The 21,178-nt window shown below is 41.2% G+C and overlaps 1 protein-coding gene across 1 annotated transcript in view; it reads left to right on the top strand.

Annotated features, from left to right (window-relative positions):
- LOC123309167 (protein dachsous) overlaps positions 1-17,690 on the top strand; it is a 283,358-nt gene extending 265,668 nt beyond the window's left edge. Inside the window, exons 9-13 of the mRNA XM_044892135.1 lie at positions 5,333-5,835; positions 6,493-7,552; positions 7,609-8,323; positions 10,512-11,941; positions 14,260-17,690. Coding sequence (XP_044748070.1) covers positions 5,333-5,835; positions 6,493-7,552; positions 7,609-8,323; positions 10,512-11,941; positions 14,260-17,219 — 6,668 coding nt within the window. The 3' untranslated portion in view covers positions 17,220-17,690. The remainder of the gene's footprint in view (positions 1-5,332; positions 5,836-6,492; positions 7,553-7,608; positions 8,324-10,511; positions 11,942-14,259) is intronic.
- The last annotated feature ends 3,488 nt before the right edge of the window (positions 17,691-21,178 follow it).

Raw genomic sequence — 21,178 nt, 5'->3', positions numbered from 1 at the left:
GTGTTCATCATCATCGCATTAATGAAAAACGAAATGAAACCAAAAACAATTCCATTCGATAAAATCGTTTGTGGGATGTAGCACAAAATGACAGTTTCTTATGGATATTCAACAACCTGTATCTTTTCAACCGAGGCAAATTGAAGAAAATGGCAAAAGGTCAAAAGAAACGCTTTTTTGCTATACCATTTGTTCCGACTCGGCTTGATTTGAAAGATACAGGCTGTTGAGAAACAAACACAAAATTTTATTTTTAGTTCTCACAAACGGTTTTATCGAATGAAATGTATTTCGGAATACAGTTTTTCATTTATTTGATGAATCGTTTTCGAACACAAGATATCACCCACGTCTTCCAGTTTTCTCAATATGACCATTACGTACCATAAAAATACCAAAAATTCAGGACCCAACTCTTGGAACTAAGTTAGTACGCTTTGTAAAATAAAACTATTCCTCATATTTTCTAGTATAATGCTCCTTTTTCGAGTAATTTTATGCTCAAAAATTTAGAAGTATCTGTGAAGTTTGTTAAATTGGGTACTCTGGCTGAATACAACTCTGCTTAAAAGATCCACAGATGTGTAGTGTCACAGATCTAGTTATTCTAAAGGTAATTTTGTTTTTCCAGGGGTGGCAAACATCAATTAGCTATATCTTTTTATCAGGGACGATTTGGAAGAAATGGTGTTTTGGCGAATATTAAATGGACTGTATAAGAAAAAAAATGAAATGTGGAAAATTGCTGAAATCCTTTGGCTTTTTTAAATCGGCGTACCTTACCCTTCGTGAACCACAGGCTAAAAAAGGAGCGAAGGGCTTCACCAAGCACCCCTTCCTCTATTTTGGTTCTTGTCTTCCACACTAAAAACAGAAGACACTAGCGGCACTAACTACTATTGCGGCATACTCTATATTTGATAGCGGGTGAACTATAGTTTTGATAAGTATAGCGGGTTTCTCCATTCTAATAAGCGGAGATTTCTATAAATTAAGCGGAATTTCAAAGCGGGTGAAAACTATAATAATCAAAAAGGAAAGGCAGCGATATATCCTCAAATGACAACTATCGATTCAATACTGAATCCATACGCAGACTTGTGAAGACGATTTCAACAGATGTTCTGTTCATCTGAAAAACGCTAAGTGAGGAAATTCGCGTAAACAAATGGTATAGGAAAAAAGTGTTTCTTTGAACCTCAAGAATCTACTGTTGAAATATTTGTACGAGTCAAAGTCTCACCCTGTATGTAAAAGTCAAGAGTATTTATCTAAGAAAATAAATACAGTGTATATATGTATGCGCATTCTACACGATCAATTCAACCCTTATACAAGTCACAGCGATTAAAAGTTAATCACGCGAGAAGATGGATCGAAAGACAAAAAATACCAATTGCCCTTGGTTGAAAACAAGACAGAGTCGCAAGGTGTGAATGCAGAAAGAACTCAATTCCGTGAGAGCGACGAACACCTCAAGGATGCGGTTTGATGCCAATTCTGTGACATCCTGTAACCGGCGTACTCCTCTCTAAATAAATAAGCCATGCAGGCTGATAAAAACGATACGGCGTTCAAAACAAACAGAAAAAAACCCCGTGCGTGTAATACGATCCTTGTACCGCAAATATCTGCCGGTGTCAGTGAAGCATGATCGATCGCGACACCTCGCGATACAAGTTGAAACACACAAAAAATCCAGATGAAATAAGAGAGAAAAGAGATTTTCAACAGTTAAGCTCATATCCATTCGTGCGAAAGGAATCGCCGATGTATTCCAACGCTTGAACCGGTCGAAGAATATTCACATACAGCTTCGCTTCGCTTTCTTTCCAAGTAGACGAACATTTGAAATAATGAGTTTAAAAAATTGGGAGCGATCCTGGAAATATTGGCACTTCATCCTTTCCAAGTACACTTTCCTCAAACAGTAGGCTTTTGTCGCTGCTGTCACCAAAAATCGCCTACGTAAAACATTCAAGCTGCTGGAGCTGCTCTCATCCCCCAAATTTGAACGCCTCTTCGTGAAATTTTAGGTACGGTCCTGGTTCCTACGACTTCAAAAATCAATTGACAAATGTGGCATGCAAATGACTTCGTGAATGTGTTGAAAGATGCATATTTAAATATTGAACAAGACTAAGATGTCTTAAAACATGACATCTTAAACATGACATTATCAATATCCGGCAGCTTCACTGAGAGCACATAGTAAAAGGCCTGCAATACTTCCAATATATATATATGTATTCCAATACATTTCTACGATCCAGAAACAAAGCAACAATTGATGGAATGGTGACACTATGGTTCTCCAAGACCTAAGAAGTTTCGTGTCCAAAAATCTGCTGGAAAGGTTCTTGCTTCAGTTGGGATTGCCATGCAGTAATCATGATTGATTTTTTGGATAAGGGTAGAACCGGAGATGACTATTAGACATTACTGACCATTCTACGGAAAAAAATTAAAGAGAAAAGACGCGGAATCCTATCCAAAGTGTTTTGTTTTTGCAGGACAACGCCCTTGCACACAAATCCCATGTTCCATGCAAAAAATTCGTGATTTAGGGTTGGAATGAATAGAACACCCCCCTTATTCATCAGATTTGGCTCCATCTGACTCATCATCTCTTTCCTCAACTGAAAAAAGTTTAAAAGGTTGTAAATTTTCTTCCAACGAGGAGGTAATAAAAGCTATGGAGGTCTGGTGTTCAGAGCAAGAAGAAACATTTTTTTTGAAAGGTCTAGAGACGTTGCAGGTTCCCTGTAATAAATGTATCCAATTAAGAGGAGAATATGTTGAGTAATAAAATATTTCGACATTGAAATTTTGTTTGGTTCTATAGTGGGCTTAACATTTTTCAATATATCCTCGTATTGTGACTCTGAGGTGTTTGGGTGATTGATTATTGGCATCAGTATCGTGTTTATAGCCAGGCTCAAAACACACATAATAATCACAGAAAAACCTTCACCCAGATAGACATTTCAATGCCGACCAAACAGCCAAAGGTCTCGATGATGAGGATGACATTAAATCGGCAAAGTGGGTCGTTATTTCGAAGTAAACGATGATCATGAAACATGGATGGACAGAGGTGTGATAATAAAACGGTAGGAGATTGCGAACCCGTTTCACATTTCTGCACAGATCGTAGAAACGTCGTCCCGCACCGAGATATTCGAGATATGTGCACTCATATATCGGGAAAAAGCCAGAAACAATAGTTACAACTCACTCCGGTATCTAACGTAGGTACTTACGACATCATCGCAGAGGAGTCATTACGCAGATCTTGTTCCGAGCTGCAGAGGAATCAGGGCGACGCATAGAATTTATAGACCTATCATACTGATATAAAGTCTCAGCAGTCTGTTGATTACCCGACGTTGGTGGCATCGTGGAACTGACGGCTGTATTCCATTTCTGACGATCTAATTGATCCAATAAAAATCCCCAGATGCTGCCGAGTTGTTTCATCAGCGTGAGAGGCCACGTTACATCCTAACCGTCTCTTCTGTATTCTAATTGAGCTCAAGCACGGACCCCTTACAAATATCACACTACGGTAATTTGTAGAAGTCGATCTTGAGAGCTTTATAATCATTTTGAAGTTGACATGGGCGTAGAAGATAATATTTTATACATTCTACGGTTTAGATTATACACCATAGCATATGTCATGATATTTTGTTGAATATCGAATCCTTCCTCATGGTACATTACACTGACCGTGAAAGTTAAAAGAATACATTTTCTAATATGCTCCAGTATTTGTGACATTCATCAATGAATTGTTAAAAAGGTGATACCCAGAAAGGCCAACTTGTTGAACACTGAGAAGTCCTTTTGTTGACTAACCCCACACAACCATTATTGGCCACTTCAACCACCCGACTCTTACCAAGGCTGTCGAACGCTGTTAACTTCTCAATATTTCATTCCTTTCCGAGCGTTTCCAACGTAAAATTAGCGCTTAAGCTGAATGGCGGAAGCAATTTCAAGTCGGCGCTGCTCAACCCTTATCACGAGCCCAGATCTCCTCGCACAAAGGTAATTTTTGCCTCGAACACTTTGGCACGTTATACTCGGGCGCAAAAATAGATGACCGTTCATCAATCAATCAACGACAAGTCCCATAATCGATACCCGAACTGAAGTATGTCAGAGGTAGACCAGATATAATTTAAACTAATGGTGGTATGCTTGGCAATCGAGCCAGTGTTGGAGTATCTCACCTTACATGATAGAGGTTCGATCTCGGTAGAAGCTCATAGTGAAGGATTATTGGTTATTGATTATTTGAATTGAGGTCGTTGTGGCTCGGTTAGCCTTCTGGATACTGCGACCATGTAGATCTTTCGTATTCTACCCTACTCATTCATAGAAACCCAAGGAAGTCGTCAGTGGTGTTGATAAAACATTCTTAGGAGCCGTTACCTCGTGAATATCCAGGACCGGTTTCCGCATACGAATGGTTCTTAGGCAAGCCAGATCTGAACACTTGCATACCAAGTGTTCAGCTGTTTCTGCTTCTGATCCACAGAGCCTAGAAATCTCATCTGCCGACCTTCCCATATGGTACAAATGATATTTGTACAGACAGTGCCCCGTCAGCAGTCCCACCATCATCTAAGCTCAGCTCGTGAGAGCTTCCGCAGCTTTCTGGTGTAGGTCTGTGAAAGCAACACGAATTTCTTTGACTGAGTAACTCCAGAAATGTTTCTCCAGAGGGTTATTCTGTTGTTCAACTCATTTTGTTGGACCTCTGCCTTATATTGGTCTTTTCCAAGCCCACAAAAACTCAGATGCAGCAGGTGTTTACCTTGTTGCTTTCTTTACAAGTTCATCGGCTTTTTCATTTCCTTCAACACCATAATGTCGTGGTCCTCATAGTAGAGTAATTTTGTTGCCTCTGGCCAGTTGCTTTATGGTATTACAGCACTCCCATGTCAGCAGAGATCCCTGGCAGTGTGATTCCAGGGACCTAAGCGTAGCCTTGCTGTCAGTGGTGATATAGATATGCGCCCCTTTGAGGTTCATTTAAATACACTCCTAAGCGTATACTTTAACAGCCAGTGTCTCGGTCTGTAAAATAGAGGGTTCACATCCCAGAGGTGATAATAATTCTAACAGCATAATATTTTAGTTTCGAACTTTTCTGTCTCTCAGGGTTCTTGGACAACTCTCTCATTTGTTGTACCCACTGGGTTTACGATGCATTGTTAACAAAAATTCTGTGAGCTTAAACCTTAAGAATGATCCAACATGAACCTCGTTCCATTATTTAAATGGTTTAAGCAACAGCTGCTTATAATCTTCATTGTTTCAGGACAAATCTTCACGCGAGCGACGCTGGACCGCGAGGCTAAAGAATCCTACGAGATTATAGTCGAGGCTAAAGACCAGGGATCCCCCTCCAGATCTTCGAGGGTCCCCATCAAGATCCAAGTCTTGGACGTCAACGACAACGCGCCGGAAATAGTGGACCCGCAGGAGGACGTGGTGAGCGTGCGCGAAGAGCAATCCCCCGGAACGGAAGTGGTTAAGGTCAGGGCGGTCGACGCCGATCTCGGAGAGAACGCCTCCATCGCCTACTCTATACTCAAGGAGAAGGATTCGGAAGGTTACGAAGTGTTCACGATCGACCCCATCTCGGGGGTGATAAGAACTAGGGTGACCTTGGACCACGAGGAGCGGACGATCTATAGGCTGACCGTTGCTGCTACCGATGGGGGACAGCCTCCCAAGCAGAGCGTGAGGAAATTGAGGGTTGGCGTGTTGGATTTGAACGACAACAGGCCGACTTTCACCAGTTCTAGCTTGAGTTTCAAGGTGAGTGGTTTTTTTCATTTAATGATACTTATTTAACGAAGCAACGTCGTCAAGTGAGCTAGGGGATTTTGAAGGTTGATTTTCTTAGCTTCTGCTGTAACTTATTCCAGGTTAATTGACTGACAAGTTAGTATTTTGGATTGTTTTCATATGAATGTTATACGGTGGTTATCCAAGCATTTATGATCTAATCCTTATTCGGGAAATAGGAGACCATTGAAAATATTTGACCTTGAATGTTTCAGCGACTTCATCAGGATCAAGTATCCCAATGTTGCTTCACGAAACTCTAGTCGGTTGTAATCTCAATTGACTTGAGTCTATGCTGACACATCGATGTGATGTGTTATCAAAAATGTAATATGTTGATTAACCTCGTAGAATGGCCTTCTGCCTGTGGTTTCTCAGCCTCTCCGAAAATAGATAAAAATTATTCAGATCCTCTACAGTTTTATCTCATTGAGCTCTCAGCCTTTGTGTTCCCTAGTATTCCCTCTCCAATGCACCACAATTTCCACAATTGGATAGACCAAGTCATCAAAGATGATCTTTTCAAACTGCATGGACCCCTCCCGTTCCAATCCCCAATTGCTTGTTTTTAAAGTTTGCTGTTTGCGTTCATTCTTCATCGCTTTCTCACCACAATATTTTCCGTAGGTTCCCGAAAACTCAGGCGTTGGTCACGTCGTAGGATCAGTGGCCATTTCAGAATCGTTCGACCAGGAAAACGCCATCTCCGGAAGCACGGGAGGTCACGTGACATACACCTTGACGTCCTGCCTCAACGACCAAGTAAAAGGCGCCTTCGACATAGACAGGACCACGGGTTTCCTGATAGTCGCCAAGGAACTGGACAGGGAGATGCAGTCCAAGTATCAGCTGGAGATAAGAGCGCTAGATACGAGCTCCGTGGATAACCCCCAGAGCAGCGCGATAACCGTAACCATAGAGATCGAAGACGTCAACGATAACTACCCCAAATGGCCGATGGATCCTATCTCGGTAACCGTCGACGAAAACGCCGACGTCGAATCGGTCATCCACAATCTGTCGGCGTTCGATCCGGACAGCGGCAGTAACGGTAACGTCAGGTACACTCTGGCGAAGCAGGAACCGGATTCTTCGACGTTTCTGGTCGATTCCCTCACCGGACACCTGATCCTGAACAAACGCCTGGACTACGAGGACGTCAGGGAGTATTTTTTAGTGGTCGTGGCCACGGATCAGTGCCTGAACAAGACGGAACGGCTGAGCTCCTCGGTTACCGTCAGGGTATCGGTGAAGGACGTCAACGATAACGCGCCGAGATTCGTGCATCCCTTGAAACAGTCGATCGTCATGGACCACGGCATCACTGTGGGTATGACCGTCACTCAGGTGGTAGCCACCGACGAAGATTCTGGAGAGAATGGACGGGTTACCTACGTCCTATCCGATAAGAAACGCGATGGGTTATTTTCTTTGGGATACGATACTGGCGTTCTCACGATCGTTAAACCGCTCAAGGATTACCAGAAGACTTACTCCGTTAATGTGACGGCATCCGACCAGGGTAATCCGCCGAAACGGGCTCATATGGAGTTGAAACTCAGCTCGGAGGATGCCGAAGATACTAGTCCTAAGTTCGCCAACTCCGTTTTTAAAGCCAGCGTTTCTGAAGATGCCGCCATAGGTACCTACGTCACTAGAGTGACTGTCTCTGGATCTTCCACAAATGGTGAGTTGTTTTATTCTTTTTGATCCTACTTTACTGAAGATTATTGTTTTTTCCAGATGCTAACTTGACCTTCTACTTGCCTTCCGAGATAGCAGAAGGTGCTTTCACCATGGATGCCGAGGGAAAGATAACCGTTGCAGATTTCCTGAACCGAGAACGCAAGGACGTTTACAACTTGCCAGTTTACATCATAGACTCCTCGAAATCTTCCACCACCCTCTTCGATGTGGCCGTGGTCCTGATAAAGATACTGGACGTGAACAACCACGCGCCCCAGTTCAAGAACGGCGCCTGTTATCGCTTGTACATCCCCGAGAACAACGAGTACGGCGTCGTTCACACCGCGACGGCCGCCGACGTCGACGAAGGCCCGAACGGTGAGATAACGTACGCCATCAGCGGAGGAAACGTCGGGAACAAGTTCAGCATCGACGCGAAGACGGGAGATCTGTCGGCCAAGTCCTTGGACCGCGAGACTTTCTCCAGGTATCATCTGACGATCGTAGCTCAGGACAGGGGCAATCCTCAACTTCAGGGTTATTGCAACCTGACGATCTCGGTAGAGGACCAGAACGACAACGATCCCAAGTTCGACGAGGCGAAGTACTCCAGGTCGATCAGGGAGGATATTTCACCGGATACGTCGATTCTTAGGGTGCACGCTTCGGATTCCGATATAGGGTTCAACAGCAGAATCATCTACTCGCTGGCCAACGAGAGTCAATGGTTGTTTCGTATCGATAACAAGAGTGGGGTCATCTACACTGCAGGGTAAGTTATCCCAAATTTTTTTCTATTGGAGTTTACTATAAGGAACAATTTGGTTTGCGACTTCTCCTCAATTTGGGTTATCACAGCATATATGCAAGTTTAAACTGAATAATTATGAGTTTCATTAATGAATTTTTCAAATGCATCGAGCTGACTATTCAAAATCATTCTTCAAATATGAGGTTTTGAAATTTAAATCGCTTTGTTTCTAGTTTACGATTTGGCAACAGCACCTACTAGAAAATAAAAAGTACAATGGTTTCTTTATTGAATAACAGTTGTTGATTTGCAGCCATCATAAGGCGGGTACTCACTGACGAGCCTCAACAGCAACCGGCCATAAAAATCCCATAAAATTTTACGACTTTCCTCGTTCGTCGCAGACTTCATAGACAGCCATCTTTGTCTATCTCCTCGAGATAGTGTCTATCTCATTAAGACAGTATATTTGTTGTCATTTATTATCAACACATATTTCAGTCGATGTTGCCAACTTGTGCGAGATGAAACGCTTTAAATTTTAAATACCCATTTTTATTTTTCATTTTTAAGTATTTAAAATAATTTTTTTTGGGAAACGGTTGAAATGGTTGTTTCAAAATGTGACGTAAACGTATAAATTACATCATTTTCGTCAGAAGGAGTATTCCCTATTTCGGCCGAATAAAAAGGGCAAATTGAAAAAAATTTCAATATAGTTATTGAACTTTTCAATTGAATTGAAAAATTTACACTAAATCGCGCGAAAAAAGTCCCCAGAAAAGAGTATGGCAACATTGTTGACAGAGCCACATGATTTCTTGGTAGTATGACCTTCAAACAGTACCTGTCAAAATTTCATGGCATTCTAACTGTTTTAGTTTTAGTTTAGTTTTTTAGTTTAGAGGCTACAGTTGTTTAAGTGATCCAAGTTTCGTTATTTTTAATACAATAATTCATGTTTTTGGTAGAGAAAAAATGGCTTGATAAGCAGTGTGGGAACTCTGCACCAGGGAAGTCAACTACTATTGGTTGTGTTGTATGTGTTGTCATCACAATGTTTTACTTTGAAAACCTTTTTGGCTGACAATACTCGGATGAGTATTAAGGATCATTTGACAGCTAGGCAATGATAGGAACATGAAATCGAGTTTTGTTCAATACCTAGTCAAGCTTGTTCAATGAACTTCGGTCATAGAGAAAAATAAGTTAACTGAAATAGGTTAACAACTAAGCTAGATAACTGAAATGGACACGACAATTCATTGAATGAGTGCTAGTCATGAATCAGCGCAGGAATTCCCTGAGACTATCCCAGAGAGCATTGTCCCTCATCAGTACATTGCAGTGTAACACCGGAGGAGGATGTCTTCAAGCGAGAATGGGGTCCCGCACTGTACTAATGGGGGACAATAATCCCGAAACTGGTCTACAGTTTCTGTAGATTCTTGAAGTCAAAAGAACTTCTTATACCATTTTTACGATTCGGCCCTGATAAAAAGATATAGCCATTTTAAGTTTTCATAATGCGCTATGCCACCCCTGGAAAAACAAAAACCTTTAGAATAACTAGCTAACTCTGTGACACTACACATCTGTGGATCTTTTAAAAAACAGAGTTGTATTCAGCCAAACAACCCAATTTTTCTAATTTCACAGATTAGGTACTTTTTGAATTTGAATGTCAAATTACTCGAAAACGGCGCATTTTAAGAGAAAATATAAAGAATACTTTTATTTCATAAAAAGTTAAAATATTCATTAGATAGCGTCCAATTCAGTTTCAAGAGTTAGGTTCATTGAATTTTTGGTACAGAATGGTCATAATGAGAAAACTAGAAGACTTGGGTGATATCTTGTGTTCAAAGAAGATTCATCAAATGAATGAAAAACTATATTCCGAACTACATTTCATTCGATGGAACCGTTTTTATGCTGTTTCAACAGCCTGTATCTTTTTAAACCGAGCCGATTCGGAAAATATGGTAAGGGAAAAAAGTGTTCCTTGAGAATCTACTGTTGAAATATTTGTACGAGTCAAAGACTCACCCTGTATATGATTCATTTCTCTGAGAGTTCCTGCGCTGATTCATGGTTAGCACGCATTATAATCCTTTATCATAAGCTCGGATGTGAGAAGCTGTTTCTCTTATTACGTAAGCAGCAATTTTCATATCTAGATATTAACATAAATATCTTTTTTTTGCAGATTTTTCGACAGGGAAGTGAGGAGCGTCTACAAGTTCCTAGTAGTGGCGACAGACTCCGGCAAATACAACGCTCGATCGACCAAAGTCCCAGTAACAATCTTCATCGAAGACGTGAACGACAACAAGCCTATCTTCATCAAATACCCCTTCAGGGAAAAAGTATCCGCCTATATACAACCGGGTCAGCCTATCGTCACGATACAAGCCAAAGATTCCGACGTGGGTAACAACGCGGAAATAGTGTACAGCATACCCCAAGGCCACGGGCACGCAAAATTTCGCATAAATCCAAGTAACGGCATCCTGACGGCCACCCAAAGTTTGGCGAGCGAAAACGGCCAGATAATCTACATAGAAGTCGTGGCCACGGATAAGGGCAACCCCTCCAGGAGCACCTCGGGTCTGGTGGAGATCACCGTCGGCGACATCCCCGAAGAATCCCCCAAACTCCTATTCCCGACGAACAGATACGATATAACCCTGACGGAGAACACCGAGGAACACCAGCACGTGACCCAAGTGGCCGCAGTACGAACCGACGGAAGAAGACAGAAAATCACGTACTCCTTCGGCACCGGAAACGAGGAGAACATCTTCAGCATCAACAGCGACAACGGCTACATCCAGGTGAACGACTCTAAGCTGTTGGATTTCGAGAAACACCATTCCGTTCATCTGGTAGTCGAGGCGAAAACCGACGGGTATCCGGCTCTTCGTAGCTACTGCGACGTGGTGGTCAACCTTACCGATCAGAACGACAACGCGCCGAGATTCTCCCAAGAGCTCTACACGGCTTCGGTCTGGGAAGAAAACAACAAAGGTTCCTTCGTTGTCCAGGTGGTAGCCTTAGACGACGACGGAGGTCAAAACTCGAGGATCAGGTATCACATAGTGGACGGCAACAAGGACAACGCCTTCAAGATCGAACCGGCCTTCAGCGGCGTCCTGAAGACCAACATAGCCCTGGACAGGGAAATCAGGGATTCCTACAGACTGACGGTGATCGCGACCGACGAGGGCATACCCCAGATGACGGGAACGGCGAAGATCAAGATCAACATATTGGACGTGAACGACAACCATCCGACGTTTCCGAAACCGAAGACTATCCTGGTGGCGGAAGACGCTAATCTGGGAAACGTCCTGACCACCGTGTCCGCCAACGACGTCGATCTGTACCCCTCGCTCACGTACAAGTTTTCCGAGGACAACGGCGTAGAGATAAACGAGCATTTCAGCATAGATAAGTACAGCGGAAAGGTGACGCTGAGGAAGGAGCTGGATTACGAGACCAGGCAGGAGTTCACGATGAAGATTTTGGCCTCGGATTCCGTACATGTTGCGGTTACCACCTTGACGATCAGAGTGACTGATGTTAACGATAACGCACCGGTTTTTTCGCAGAACACGTACACGGCAGCATCACCTGGTAAGTCGATATTCCTAGAATACTTCATTTCCTTCGTCTTAAATTATAGCTTTCACAGTAATCGACTCTTTAGCGTCCGGATATTGGTTAATCATGAAAATATAACCCTTTTCTGTAATTGACAAATTTCCTAAAACTCCAAAATCGAATTCAAAATTATTTATGGAAAATACTTCCAAGACGTAAAAGATTCGTCTCAAAATTCAGTTAGAAAAAATACACCCTTCGAAACATTCGAATATGTAAAAGCTTGTGACGTAAAAATGGGCTGAAATAGGGAAGCAATAATAGCACTTCGTCAACATAAACACTTTCAACAAACTGTCTCAATTTTCTACACTGTTGTCGCCCCTAAATTTTTCAAGCGACCTAATGCAACTAATCAGATAGACTCGGATGTACTGAACCATTGTACAGCCACCACAGCAAACACAATATACAGCAACTGTACAGATACTGCACTACAAGTGCCACCTGAATGCAGCACAGAGATTGCTCTACCGCAACTGCACAGTTTCTGTATTGAAAATTCTTCATTTTAAAAATGCAGTTTTCGATATACAGTGACTGCACAGTTTCTGTATCGATAATTCTGTATTTAAGAAATGCAGTTTTTGACATACGGTGACTGCACAGTTTCTGTATTTATAATGCTGCATTTGAAAAATGCAGTATTTGATATTCAGTTACTGTACAGTTTCTGTATCGATAATTCTGCATTTTTTTTTAAATACAGTTTTCAATGTAGTTACTGTACAGATAATTCTGCATTTTAGAAATGCAGTTTTTGACATACAGTGACTGCACAGTTTCTGTATTTATAATTCTGCATTTAAAAATGTAGTACTTGATATTCAGTTAGTGTACACTTTCTGTATTGATGATTCTGCATTTCGAAAATGCAGTTTTGGATATACAGTGACTGCACAGTTTCTGTATCTTGATATTCCTGCATACAAAAAATACAGTATTGAAGATACAGTTACTGCACAGTTTCTGTATTTATAAATCTTCATTTCAAAATTTTTTTTTATGCCGGAGTTACCTTCCACAGTCTCCTGAAATTTAATTAAAGTTGGATGAAATTCGAGGGGTTGTAGCTCAGCAATCTTAAATATTTTATAAAGACAATTTTCGGAATAATGATTCATTTTGACTTCTGTGAAAACAAAGTCTCAACATTGAAAACACTATGTTTAAATGGTATATAAATGGATTGTTGCAATTTTTATATGCAACAAAACAAACAAATGTGGAACCACGATACCAATTCATTTCATTTTCGATTTTGATAGAAACAGTCCGTAACGCCAAAGAGTTGACAGATAGCACAGATGCCGAGAATTATTCTCTTAATTTCTATTGGTTCATGAATGGTTCTCTTCACAAACCTTTTAGGGCTTTCACTCCCAATCTCTGAAACAAAATTAATTAAAAATGAAATCAACGATTTGCTCCTGCGTGAATTCTTGCACTAATTTGTCAGGAGCAAATTAACTAGAAAAAATTGTTGCCTGACAATGAACTCAAAATAAATAACGTTGAAACTATAATTCTTCGTAACGTTTCGGAGTCTATATCAGACTCCTTCATCAGACGAAAAAATCTACTTTTGAAAATCTTCTGATGAAGGAGTCTGATATAGACTCCGAAACGTTACGAGCCTTTATTGGTAACATACAAATGGGGCGAGGGCAGTGAAGGCTAAAAGGAAGAATTGGGTTGAATGTTGAAATGGACACACCGGAGTTCATTGTGAAGTGGAGGAAGTTGAAATTCTATTATAAAACGTACTGCGCAGACCTAATCAACTTAGTTAATAAATAAAAAAATTTTCGATGTTAAGCAGGACTTACTTTTTTCGGTATCTAGTTAGGAGGCTTATTCACACATGCCACTCTCGTTTTTATGTGTCTGATGCCAATTTTCACGATTTTCCAAGCGTCCTCAAATAAGTCTTGTGTAACTAAAAAAAAAGAATTTTTTTAGAAATTCTATAATACTTAATCAATATAAATATTCTGCAAGAGTGATCCATCCATTCCAAAGCTCTCCTTATTTTTCGATGTCTTTTGTATGAACCAATATCTTGAAAACCCTTCAAGATAAATGTATAATTTTTTTATTGAATTCCTGAAGAGGTTTTAAGTCTTTTGAATCACCCTACAGTTGGCCCGAAAGGCACTAAACTTTTTCGAAGATGACCTAAAAGAAGTTAATAGATCTGATTGTATTCAGCCAAAAATACATTTTTTCACCTTCGATGTAGATATAATATAAAATTATGATTATGGTGATCAAATTATTTTTCATTTCAGATTACTCCAGTGGAACTCCCTTAGATCTAATCCATTTCAATGCGACCGACGACGATTCCGAGGAAAACGCGCAGATAAAATACAGCATAGTCGGAGATTCCCATGGATTCACCATCAGTTCCAGTGGCGTCCTCCAAGCCAACTTCACCAACTTTTCGAAAATAACGGAGGATATCTATCTGATCGTGAAGGCCGAAGATTCCGGAAAAATCCCCCTGCACTCTCTCACCTCTGTCAGGATAAAATCAAGCGGTTCGATGCTGGACGTTGGACTGAATAAAAAAGAGCACAGACTCAATGTAGCGGAAAATGTCAGCAGAGGCACCATAATTCTCAAGTTACCATCGTCGAGCGCTCGGGAATCCCTTTCATACGCAATCGTGCAAGGAAACGAAGAAGGCAACTTCGAAATCGTACCCAGTCCATCCAACTTGATCCTCGCGAAACCTCTGGATAGGGAGACGAAAAACTTCCATCACCTCAAGATATCGAACGGCGAAGAGGAAAGTGTATCCGTCATGGACGTATTCATAACTGTCGAAGACTCCAATGATAACCCTCCAATCTTCAAGAACGAACCTTTCAAAATCAACATACCGGAGAATACACCTCAAGGCTCCTCAATCGCCACAGTTACAGCAACAGATGCCGATCAAGCGGGCACGCCAAATTCAGAGATTACATATGAAATCACATCGGGAAATGACGATTCATGCTTTGTCCTGGAAGAATCCTCTGGCGTTTTGAAGATCAACAAATCGTTGGACTATGACAGTGGGAAACAACAGTACCAACTCATCGTGAAGGCTTGTGACAAAGGAACGAAACCGTTCTGTTCGTTCACGACTTTCAGGGTTGATTTGGAGGATAGTAATGACAACATACCGAAATTTCCGGTTACAGAATACCTGGAGTTTATCGGAGAGAACGAACCTGTTGGTACAGCTATCTTTACCGCGCAAGCGTCAGATATGGATAAGGGCGTTTATGGCTACCTCAATTACTCCCTTGCTAGCTTACCGTCCAGCAACGATGACTCGTTCAAGATGTTCCACATCGATTCAGCGTCAGGTCTCGTCGTGACCAATTCCGTCTTCGACTACGAACAAAGAAGCAGATACGTTTTCATGGTGAAAGTGACAGACAGCGGTGGTTTATCCAATTCGGTGAAGGTTAGAGTGGAAATCGAGGGTAAAGATGAATTTTACCCCCAGTTCACCGAGAAAACCTACAGATTCACCCTGGCAACTTCGGTCAATCTTCCAGTGGGTTTCATCGTTGGATATTTACAAGCTACTGATAGGGATAAAGGAGCTGATGGGAGAGTCGTTTATCAACTAACCACCCAACATAACTTCTTCAAGGTGAATAGAACCACTGGCGCTGTGCTGATAAAGAAGAAATTGGACAGTTCAGACTCGCAGGATTTGGGTCGAGAAGTCAGTTTGGTGGTCTCGGCCAGCTCAGGACGTCAGGGTTCACTGACCAATATGTCGGTTGTGGAAATAATTCTAGACCCACTGGCCGATCCGGGCACCAACTTGGCCATAAACAGAAAGGGTGGATCCAACGTGGCGACAGCGGAAGATGGCGCTTTCAACTGGGCCATAGCGTTATTCATCCTGATCGTGCTCATCCTGATGACCTTCGGCGCGGTGTTCGTCTATCTTCACATGAGAAATAAAAGGAACAAGGGTGGAAACAAGTCGCATCTGAACTCCGAATCGGCGAACACCTCCAACAACTACGTGGACCCTTCGGCGTTCGACACGATACCCATAAGGAACCTCGGAAACAGCGCCAACAACCCTAATCAATTCGCACCGCCGAAATACGACGAGATCCCGCCTTATGGCGGGGCTCATCCGGCCAGTTCGAACTCCGGAGCCGCCACAACTTCAGAATTATCAGGTTCGGAACAGTCGGGGTCAAGTGGAAGAGGATCGGCGGAAGACGGAGAGGATGGCGAAGACGAAGAGATCAGGATGATAAACGAAGGACCGCTGCAGAGGGACCCGAGGATGATGCATCAAAACGACGACGACAACCTATCAGACATGTCGGTTAGAAACACCCAAGAATATTTGGCGAGATTGGGAATCGTCAACAACAACAGTAACGCAGCCGCCCAAGCAGCAACGAGATTGTGTTCGGATCCCAGAGCCGGAAGTAGCAAGGAGACGGTGCATCATCACCCCTCTGTTCCCCTGGACAGCCTGAACATCTACGACGAGGAAACGAACAACGACCACGACATCAGCAACTTTTACGCCAAGTTGAACGACGTGGCGGGTAGCGACAGGGCCAGCTCGACGGACGAAGGAGGCGGCGTCAATCCGAGTCTAGGGAATCCGATGGACCACGTTATAGCTTTAGCCTCCTATGGAGAAGTTCCCACGGTAACTCATCAGCCTTCTATGAATGGTTCCCTGAGTTCGATTGTTCACAGCGAAGAAGAACTCGCGGGAAGTTATAACTGGGACTATTTGCTGGACTGGGGTCCCCAGTATCAGCCTTTAGCGCACGTTTTTTCGGAAATAGCGAGACTCAAAGACGATACCGCGTCGGTGAAGAGTGGCGCGAGTGGTAATTCTAGTGTGAAGAGTAAAAATTCGGTGGCGCTGGCCAAGAACGTTTCGCCGCCGATGATAACGAGTGTGGCGCCGAGGGCTATAACGATGCCAGTTTTAAGCGGTAGGACTCCTAACCACCACACCGGTGGTCACAACCAAATGCATCTATTACCAAGGTCTCCCATAAGTCACGATGCGTCTGGTGCGCCTTTCAGTACATCGTCAGCGATGTCCCCGAATTTCTCGCCGAGCTTATCGCCTTTAGCGACTAAATCGCCCAGTATTTCGCCGTTGGTAGCCCCGGGGCTGACAACAACGCACCACGTCATGCGACAACCACCTCAGAATAGAAATAAAACTATCGTTGAAACGGAAATGAGACTTTAGGAACAATTTTTGTTTGTTTTTCGGCTGTGTAGTAGTTATGAAAGACAATTTTTCCAATGTGTAATTATGTAAATAGTAATTTTACGATCCTGCCATTTCGAGCCATTCTAATGCAACCGATGAATGTTTGAATATTTTTGTAAACTGATAAGTTATTCAATTTTGTAAATATGTAATATTTTTGTATGCGAAATTTTTGTAAGGAGTGTGTCATCAACTTCAGATTGAAAATGTATTTCTTGAATTGTTTTACCAAAATATCGAAATAACTTTAGTATAAACTTAAAAAAATTTTTTAACAATGTGAAAATCTGTGATTGTGTTGAACACTGCTTAGATATAGCCAAAATCTGTAACATTTCATGAACTGAAATTGATATGTATAAGTGAATTTTTTTCAGGATGAAAATTGTGAAAATTATATGGACAAAATGAAGAGAAGTGAATTGAAATAATAAAGAATCAATCTATTATTCTGGTTATTCTTTTCCCCTACATATCTTGTTTATTATAAGACAGATATTTTTATTTTTCCATTCTCATTTGCAAGTTCCATTTGAAGAGCTCTCTGGAGCGCAATTCTCTATTGAAGCATCAACTGTTTGGTTTTCCAGAATCTTCGGAACAAATTATATGCACTCCATATCCTAGGATAGTAATGGAACATCCTGATTTTCCGACAGAGTAGCAAATAGGTCATTTTAGGGGGGTCTAACCCCTTGCTCATTTTTGACCCAAAAAATCGAGATTTTCGAAATCGAGTTTTTGTACTAGGGTGGAAGCCTAGGCAACGCTGATTATATAACCGGAAATCCCAATTGGATCAGACGAATATAACAGGAGATATCGCAGATTGAAAATTGCAATTTTTGAAAAAATGCCATTTCCAAGATGAAAATCTAAACGAAGGGAGATAGGCTCCCAAAAATGCTTGCAATAGATTCAGCGTGTTCGAAAACCTATATTTTCATACCAAAATTCCAAATATCTGGCCCTGTTTAGGAGAAAATAATATTTTTTGTTTTTCCACTTTTCATTTTCGAGTTGACTTCGAAGAGCTCTCTGGAGCGCAATTCTCTATTGAAACATCAACTGTTTGGTTTTCCAGAATCTTCGGAACAAATTCTATGCACTCCATATCCTAGGATAGTAATGGAACATCCTGATTTTCCGACAGAGTAGCAAATATGCCATTTTAGGGGGGTCTAACCCCTTGCTCATTTTTGACCCAAAAAATCGAGATTTTCGAAATCGAGTTTTTGTACTAGGGTGGAAGCCTAGGCAACGCTGATTATATAACCGGAAATCCCAATTGGATCAGACGAATATAACAGGAGATATCGCAGATTGAAAATTGCAATTTTTGAAAAAATGCCATTTCCAAGATGAAAATCTAAACGAAGGGAGATAGGCTCCCAAAAATGATTGCAATAGTTTCAGCGTGTTCGAAAACCTATATTTTTATACCAAAATTTCAAATATCTGGCCCTGTTTAGGAGAAAATAATATTTTTTGTTTTTCCACTTTTCATTTTCGAGTTGACTTCGAAGAGCTCTCTGGAGCCCAATTCTCTATTGAAACATCAACTGTTTGGTTTTCCAGAATCTTCGGAACAAATTCTATGCACTCCATATCCTAGGATAGTAATGGAACATCCTGATTTTCCGACAGAGTAGCAAATATGCCATTTTAGGGGGGTCTAACCCCTTGCTCATTTTTGACCCAAAAAATCGAGATTTTCGAAATCGAGTTTTTGTACTAGGGTGAAAGCCTAGGCAACGCTGATTATATAACCGGAAATCCCAATTGGATCAGACGAATATAACAGGAGATATCGCAGATTGAAAATTGCAATTTTTGAAAAAATGCCATTTCCAAGATGAAAATCTAAACGAAGGGAGATAGGCTCCCAAAAATGCTTGCAATAGATTCAGCGTGTTCGAAAACCTATATTTTCATACCAAAATTTCAAATATCTGGCCCTGTTTAGGAGAAAATAATATTTTTTGTTTTTCCACTTTTCATTTTCGAGTTGACTTCGAAGAGCTCTCTGGAGCGCAATTCTCTATTGAAACATCAACTGTTTGGTTTTCCAGAATCTTCGGAACAAATTCTATGCACTCCATATCCTAGGATAGTAATGGAACATCCTGATTTTCCGACAGAGTAGCAAATATGCCATTTTAGGGGGGTCTAACCCCTTGCTCATTTTTGACCCAAAAAATCGAGATTTTCGAAATCGAGTTTTTGTACTAGGGTGGAAGCCTAGGCAACGCTGATTATATAACCGGAAATCCCAATTGGATCAGACGAATATAACAGGAGATATCGCAGATTGAAAATTGCAATTTTTGAAAAAATGCCATTTCCAAGATGAAAATCTAAACGAAGGGAGATAGGCTCCCAAAAATGCTTGCAATAGATTCAGCGTGTTCGAAAACCTATATTTTCATACCAAAATTTCAAATATCTGGCCCTGTTTAGGAGAAAATAATATTTTTTGTTTTTCCACTTTTCATTTTCGAGTTGACTTCGAAGAGCTCTCTGGAGCGCAATTCTCTATTGAAACATCAACTGTTTGGTTTTCCAGAATCTTCGGAACAAATTCTATGCACTCCATATCCTAGGATAGTAATGGAACATCCTGATTTTCCGACAGATTAGCAAATATGCCATTTTAGGGAGGTCTAACCCCTTGCTCATTTTTGACCCAAAAAATCGAGATTTTCGAAATCGAGTTTTTGTACTAGGGTGGAAGCCTAGGCAACGCTGATTATATAACCGGAAATCCCAATTGGATCAGACGAATATAACAGGAGATTTCGCAGATTGAAAATTGCAATTTTTGAAAAAATGCCATTTCCAAGATGAAAATCTAAACGAAGGGAGATAGGCTCCCAAAAATGCTTGCAATAGATTCAGCGTGTTCGAAAACCTATATTTTCATACCAAAATTTCAAATATCTGGCCCTGTTTAGGAGAAAATAATATTTTTTGTTTTTCCACTTTTCATTTTCGAGTTGACTTCGAAGAGCTCTCTGGAGCGCAATTCTCTATTGAAACATCAACTGTTTGGTTTTTCAGAATCTTCGGAACAAATTCTATGCACTCCATATCCTAGGATAGTAATGGAACATCCTGATTTTCCGACAGAGCAGCAAATATGCCATTTTAGGGGGGTGTAACCCCTTGCTCATTTTTGACCCAAAAAATCGAGATTTTCGAAATCGAGTTTTTGTACTAGGGTGGAAGCCTAGGCAACGCTGATTATATAACCGGAAATACCAATTGGATCAGACGAATATAACAGGAGATATCGCAGATTGAAAATTGCAATTTTTGAAAAAATGCCATTTCCAAGATGAAAATCTAAACGAAGGGAGATAGGCTCCCAAAAATGCTTGCAATAGATTCAGCGTGTTCGAAAACCTATATTTTTATACCAAAATTTCAAATATCTGGCCCTGTTTAGGAGAAAATAATATTTTTTGTTTTTCCACTTTTCATTTTCGAGTTGACTTCGAAGAGCTCTCTGGAGCGCAATTCTCTATTGAAACATCAACTGTTTGGTTTTCCAGAATCTTCGGAACAAATTCTATGCACTCTATATCCTAGGATAGTAATGGAACATCCTGATTTTCCGACAGAGTAGCAAATATGCCATTTTAGGGGGGTCTAACCCCTTGCTCATTTTTGACCCAAAAAATCGAGATTTTCGAAATCGAGTTTTTGTACTAGGGTGGAAGCCTAGGCAACGCTGATTATATAACCGGAAATCCCAATTGGATCAGACGAATATAACAGGAGATATCGCAGATTGAAAATTGCAATTTTTGAAAAAATGCCATTTCCAAGATGAAAATCTAAACGAAGGGAGATAGGCTCCCGAAAATGCTTGCAATAGATTCAGCGTGTTCGAAAACCTATATTTTCATACCAAAATTTCAAATATCTGGCCC

Source organism: Coccinella septempunctata, chromosome 3, assembly GCF_907165205.1.
Source record: "Coccinella septempunctata chromosome 3, icCocSept1.1, whole genome shotgun sequence".
Classification (NCBI taxonomy): Eukaryota; Metazoa; Arthropoda; class Insecta; order Coleoptera; family Coccinellidae; genus Coccinella; species Coccinella septempunctata.
The sequence above is the reverse complement of the archived record's forward strand: the minus strand, read 5'-3'. Positions and strand labels throughout refer to the sequence as shown.